This window comes from Colius striatus, chromosome 19, assembly GCF_028858725.1.
Source record: "Colius striatus isolate bColStr4 chromosome 19, bColStr4.1.hap1, whole genome shotgun sequence".
Taxonomy (NCBI): Eukaryota; Metazoa; Chordata; class Aves; order Coliiformes; family Coliidae; genus Colius; species Colius striatus.
In genome coordinates, this window is record NC_084777.1 from 6049409 (window position 1) to 6056067 (window position 6659).

A 6659-nucleotide genomic window follows, 5' to 3' on the forward strand; every position below is an offset into this window, starting at 1 on the left:
GTGGTGCCGCCGCCGCTCCGCCCCCCGCGGGCCGGGTCATGTGACAGGCGGCAGCGCCAAGATGGCGGCGTCCTGCGAGGTGGGTGCGCGCTCGTGTGCCGCGGCGCGGGCGGGAGCCGGGGCTCACCCGGACAGCGGCTCCGACACCTCCCGGGGGCTGGGGAGGGCCTCGGCCACCGCTGCGGCCCGTGTCCCGCCGCAGCTGCCCGCTAGCGGAGGCTGGGTTGCGGGGTGCCGCGGCGCTGCGGAGGACACGCGGAGGAGACGGGGGCGGGGGATGGTGCAGCGAGGCTCCCGGGGCGCTTGGGAGCGCGGCCGTGGGAAGGGTCGTGACGCACAGCAGCCGCGATGCGGATCGTGGAACCGGCGGAAAACGCTTATTCCGGCGTGGAAGTGCGGGCGATGGGTCCGGTTCGGTGTGTGAGACAGCGGCAGCGCTGAGGCGCTTCACACTGCCCGAAAGGAGGTGTGCAGGAGAGGCGCAGCAGGCACTGCACAACGGTGTCGTGCCGCGATGAAGTAACGTGGCGCAAATGCAGCGGCTTTCAGAGGAAACCCGCGTTCCAAGGGGTGAAACTCTCCCTTGTCTTGTAGCCCAGCTGGTAGGGTGCCAGCTGGGGGAAGCTGCCACGTGTCATTATTGATACAAGAGTCGGGTTACAACCTTGAAGTTGCCAGACTGAGTTGCACTCTTTGGCTAGTGTGTGGTATTTGTTCTGTCTCTTCTGAAATAAGCCTTAAGCTTCCCCCTCCCCTGCACTCAGAAACACGGAGTGGGACCCTAAAACCATTAGTAGTTAGAGGTAGACATTGCCTGTGCCAGTTGTGTTTTATTGACTCTATGATTTATGCTTCTCTTGTTCTGTTTCAAAATGAATTGTGATAGTAAAAAGACTGCACTTAGCCTAATCAAACTGTAGAGCAATAGGAAATGTAATGAAGCTGTTGGGCAATCAAATATTTCAGGCTGCACACGTGAGAATGCCAAAAAACAATCCATAAACTATGAAGAGTTTTCAGTACAGTGTTCTAAATAACTAAACACTCCAGTCCCACACTGTGAGGGAGGTTGATGGTACAAACTTCAATAGTAAGATCTCTGTCAGCTTTACAATCTGGTGACACCATTCAACGCAGAAGGAAAACCAAAACTAGGACTTGAACTAAACTTTTAGCTTGCCATGAGGAGCTAATATAGGTGTCAGCAGAGAGACTGGGAGAGCAGAACGTAGTACTCATTAACTGCTAAGCAGCTTAAGAGTGGTCCAGAAAGGGCAAAGCAATCCAGTTTCAGCTGGAGAGGTCTTAGCCAGCTGGAATACACACTACTAGATCAACCATTCTATTTCCAACAGAAATACACCTTTAAAGAACCCAAAAGAGATGCCAGTGTAATGGCATTGGCTTCTGGAGGGCTAAGACATAACGTCACCTTCTTGATAAAGAGAAATAAAGGTTGCCAGAAAGCAAGAAGTGCTGGTGAGGATTGCACAATGCTGAGAGTGCCCACAGTGGTTCAGAGAAGATAAGTTGTGATTTAACCTAACAGAGGCATTGTGTGCATTGCTGACTCCCTCAGCTCTTTACCTTACAGTCCAAAAGCTTCAAGGACAGTTCAGTTTGCAGCTGTCATTGGCTGTGAGCCTTGATGCAGTGAAGGTGAAGTGCTGTGAATGCACTATTAGTAAGGCAAGGGAGTGAGGGGATACAGGAAGCAATGACAGCTTCAGGTCACAGCCAAGGATGGCTTCCAGGATTAACTTAATGCTTAAACAATTTGAGGCTAACAGTGCATACCAGAGGTTAAACAAATCACTTATAAAGTAATGATGCAATTCCAGGATGGCACTTGCCAATATTTGTCTGGTGTCACCAATGACTGACATGGAAATATTCACTGGTACAGATGCAGAGTCTGTGCAAAACAAGAGTGTGTGTTCTCACTTGGGAAGTGGGATCAAGATAGCTGAGAGCTGTGCCATGGCTCAAAGAGAAATGAAGCCAACACCTTTCTCTGACAACAAGGAAGACTAAACCAGACTCTTTTTTTTCCACACATGAAGCTGTATAACAGTTAAATCATGTGGCTACAACACAGCCTAAACAGAGTATTGCCCATTTGTCAAGATGGACTGGAGGCATGGTTTATAATAGATGTCTTTGTAACAAATATGACCCAGCAGCACTGGAGAAGCAAAACAGATTAAGCTGCTTAATGTTAAGGAAGTGATGAGCAGCCTCTCATAGCTACAGGCAAGATGAGGTCTGTTCATGTCAGTTTTCTGTGGCCAGATCTCCAGCTTTTCTTGACACTTTTGGTACCAGACCAGAAGCAGTTAAAGGCTGCCATCTGACAACTGGGGTTTTTTAATTATTGCAACATTTCTTCCTTACTTCTATTGTAAATGCCACATAGCACAGTAAAAGACCTGCTGCAGAAGAGGAAGGATTCAATCATAACACCAGGAACAGAGGGAGAGAGAGAGATACATAGAGGGTATCGCCCAGCAGTGGGAGGAGAAATGTTTAATAAAAGGAAGATTCTGTAAAAACTGCATACAAAATTAGGTTCTGAGGTTACCTTTCATCTTTGGAATGAAGTATATTTCAAATTCAGGCCGTCACAATGAAGCTTTCAGGGAATATTTATGACTTGGTTGCTTCACATTGCAATTCAAAGACACTGCAACAGAAATAATTAAAACTGTTCCTGAATACCCCAGTGTTTCTCAGAGGGAAATAACAAGTTTAGCTGATCCATTACCTGGTTTGATTTGTTTTTATTCATCTGTGTGTTGAAGAAGAGGCTGAGGTGAGACGTGATCATTCTCTACAACTACCTGACAGGAGGCTGTAGTGATGTGGAGGTGGTTTTCTTCTCCCCAGTAATGAATGACAGGACAAGAGAAAATGGCCTCAAGTTGCCCCAGAGGAGATTTAGATTGGAGCTGAGGAAGAGCTTTTTCCCTGAGAGGGTTGTCAGCCCCTGTGCCAGGCTGCCCAGGGAGCTGGGGGAGTGCCCAGCCCTGGAGGGATCCCAAAGCTGTGGAGCTGAGGGCCATGGGTCAGTGCTGGGCTGGGCAGGGTGAGGGGAGAGCTGGGACTGCAGGAGCTTAAAGGACTTTTCCAACTGAAATTATTCCATTACATGAACAATTAGCACATAACTATCAGTTTAAACCAAGCTTAACACCAAAACAACTGTGCAAAAGCTTCAGCTTTTCTAAGACACTTGCTTTAACTGTTTGCATTTCCCCCCCCAACAGGAACTGCAGTAGCACGAAAGGGAACTCTTCCAAATGGACAAGTACTGAGCACACTGGGGGCTCCTGAGAAAAGATCCTTGAAAGCTTGAGCCCCATTGGACTGGAATCATGTTCAAGAAGCCTGTGCTGGTGGAATCCCTGCTGGTGTTGGCCGTGGTGCTGCTGGTGCACACGGCAGCCTGGGACCGGTACTCCTGGTGCGCCCTGGCTCTCGCCGTCCAGGCCTTTTACGCCCAGTTCAAATGGGACCGTCTGCTCCAGCTGGGGGGAGCTGTCTTCCAGTTCCGGACAACAGCCAACAGTGGCCTCCTGCCAGCCAGCATGGTCATCCCCTTGCTGGGGATAGTGATGAAGGAGAGGTGCAAAGCTGCTGGCATCGTGTACTTCGAACGCTTCGGCGTAGTCGTGGCTTCCACGGGCATGCTGGTGGCTCTGTTTCTGTCGGTAATAGCGGTTGGCATCACAAAACCTGTGCCAACCAACACCTGCATAGTTACTGGTGTTGCTGGCAGTATAATTATCTATACCATGAAGCACTCTCTGACTGTTTCAGAAGTGATAGAGGTCCTAGAAGTGCTGCTCATTTTTGTCTACCTCAGTATGATCTTGCTGTACTTGTTGCCTCGATGCTTCACTCCTGGAGAGGCGTTGCTGGTTCTTGGAGGCTTGAGTTTTGTTCTCAATCAGCTCATTAAACGCTCACTGAATGCAGTCGAGGGCAGAGGTGAGCCCATAGACTTTTTCCTTCTGGTAGCAGTCGTTGGAGTTGTTCTTCTTGGGCTTTTCTTCACTGTGCTCTTCCTTTTCATGGATTCGGGTACGTGGATCTCCTCCCTGTTTTTCCACATGATGACAGCAGTGCTAGGCTTAGGGGTCATTATGCCTTGGCTGTACCGACTGATCCAGAGGAACCCTTTGTTCTGGCTACTCCAGTTTCTGTTTCAGACACAGACAAGAGTTTACCTTCTTGTCTATTGGACCTTTTTGGCTGCTTCAGCATGTGGTGTAGTTTTCTACCAGAATGCAAAGAGATCATCTGAATCTAAAAAACACCAGGCCTCAACTCTAACCAGGAAATATTTCCATTTCATTGTTGTAGCTACTTATGTTCCTGGACTAATTTACGACCACCAGCTTCTCCACGTTGCTGCAGTGCTGTGTCTGGCAGTGTTTATCTTCTTAGAGTACATTCGGTACTTCAGGATCAAACCATTTGGCCAGACCCTTAGGCATTTGCTCTCTCTCTTCTTGGATGAAAGAGACAGTGGACCTCTAATCTTGACCCATATTTATCTCCTCCTTGGCATGTCCCTCCCCGTGTGGTTGTTCCCCAGGGCTTGTGCTCCCAAAGGCACCTTGTCTGGGGCAGGAGCACTGGTCCCCTACTCAGGGGTACTGGCAGTAGGGGTAGGAGACACTATTGCCTCTGTTTTTGGCAGCACCATGGGGGAAATCAAATGGCCAGGAACAAAGAAGACCTTTGAAGGGACAATGACAGCTATTTTTGCTCAGATCATTGCTGTGGCTCTTATTCTGATCTTTGACACCAGTGTGAATCTGAACTCCAGCTATGCCTGGATCCTGGCATCTGTGAGCTTAGTCTCTCTTTTGGAAGCTTATACTACCCAAATCGATAATCTGCTGTTGCCTCTCTACCTCCAGATAATGTTTATGGCATAGAAGCACTTCCAGGAAGAGAAGTTTCTCCTTTTCTAGAGAAAGTGGTAACAGAACACACACTGTAACGAGAGCTCAAAGCTGATTTAACACTGCTTCTGGTACAGCAGATAAAATTGTTAAAAGGCAGAAATGAAAAAGACCTGTTTAAAATAAAGGGTTTGCTTGGTCTTGGTTTTTCCCCTGTTTAAAAGAGCATCAATTGCTTTATGTTCTCACAGGAACACAAACATGACTGATAAAAATACCATAATCCAATTTAAGTTCCTTCTGGGTGCCCAGAGGCAAAAGAAGTAGAAGAAGAAGAGGTAAGTCAATTAGAGGAAAGAATAAATAAACAGACCTTCCACATGTTGCCATGTCTGTATTGTATCAGAGTTTTTGCTCTAGAGCCCTGCTGTCCTGTATTGCTGAATATGTGAACTTATTTCTGTATTAACTCCCTCTAAAGCATGTTTTATAATGAGGGTGGCCACACAGAGTGAGTATGACTGTCCAAATGTATCCAGTCACCAGCAACAAGAACCACACTAATGCACCAACACAACTTCAGACACAGCAGCTGGAACAGCCCAGTCTACCCAGGGCAGGTGGGGAAGGTTTGAGAATAGAAAAGGCTATTTATTCCAAACAGTACTAACAAGAGAGCTGCAGTTTTAGCCCTGAAGGGTTATGCAAAAGAAGAATGAGTTATCCTTTTCAACATTTTAACATCTAAATTATTTTGGAGTAATATTCAATATAGAGGAGAAATGAACAAAGCCACAGAAAGCACAAAATCTGTTCAATAAACTTTTCTCATATGATTGCACTTTTCTGCTTCTCACTTCTCTTCAGCTAGGTGTTTAATCACAGTTTAGGAAAATGCTTTATCAACAAAGTGGGTAAAGCCATTTAATTGTCCAATTTCATTGAAATTAGAACCCCCAGCTCATTTTTATGTATTAAACACTTGTGTATTGACAATCTTCTCACCAGTTTGCCAGGTGTCCATTAGAACAAAACACATCATCACTTGTCCTCCCTGTCTCTTCCCTTCCCCTGAGGGGTGTCTCCAAGCAGAAGATTTGCATTCCAGGATTCCTGTTTGCAGGATGAGGTTGACTCCTGACACACTTTATCTAATTATGGGAACAGTTTTGTGTGAGATGCCTTACACAATACTGTCCTGCAGTCCTCACCTCAAAACATGTCCTTAGGATAAGAGTGGAGTGAAACTGATGCTCTGGCCAGCAGACCAAGCCAGAAAAGTCAGCCCCAGGATCTAATATCATGTTTGCCTCTGCAACAAGCCAGGGCTGGAAGAACAGAAGCTGCACTACTGAATTTACCCGTTTCCTGAGATGTGATACTGCTTTTCCCAAGGATGTCAAAGTTGAACAGAGTTGGCTTGGTTTAATAAGCTTTCAGGTACTCTTTGCAGGAAACCAGACTCATACTGGGCTCATTTCTCCTATCTCAGACTTGCCACTGCAGCAGAGAAAATACTACACAGCTTCTGGGCTGTTTGGCCTGAGTTTGCCTCAGATGTAACATGTTTCTTACTATTCCTTAGGTTTCAGCTTGCTGTAAGTTGTTTGGTGAGGTTTTGGGGATAGCAGTGATTCTTGTGCATAATGAGAGTTCAGACCAGTCATCAGACAGCTTGGCACTGGCACCATCTGTTAGGACATGGTCACACAGTGTCTTCCTCAAAGAAAAGAGGGAGATGAAAAG

General features: G+C 46.9%; 1 protein-coding gene across 1 annotated transcript; it reads left to right on the forward strand.

The window, feature by feature from the left end:
• The first annotated feature begins 29 nt into the window (after positions 1-29).
• DOLK (dolichol kinase) lies at positions 30-5738 on the forward strand. The gene is made up of 2 exons (XM_062011309.1): positions 30-79; positions 3267-5738. Exon 2 carries the CDS (start codon positions 3375-3377, stop codon positions 4944-4946), a length of 1572 nt encoding a protein of 523 aa, XP_061867293.1. The 5' UTR covers positions 30-79; positions 3267-3374; the 3' UTR covers positions 4947-5738.
• Positions 5739-6659: the final 921 nt, after the last annotated feature.

Coding starts and splice junctions, on each gene's coding strand:
- DOLK (XM_062011309.1), top strand. CDS start 3,375: ATGTTCAAGAAGCCTGTGCTGGTGGAATCCCTGCTGGTGTTGGCCGTG.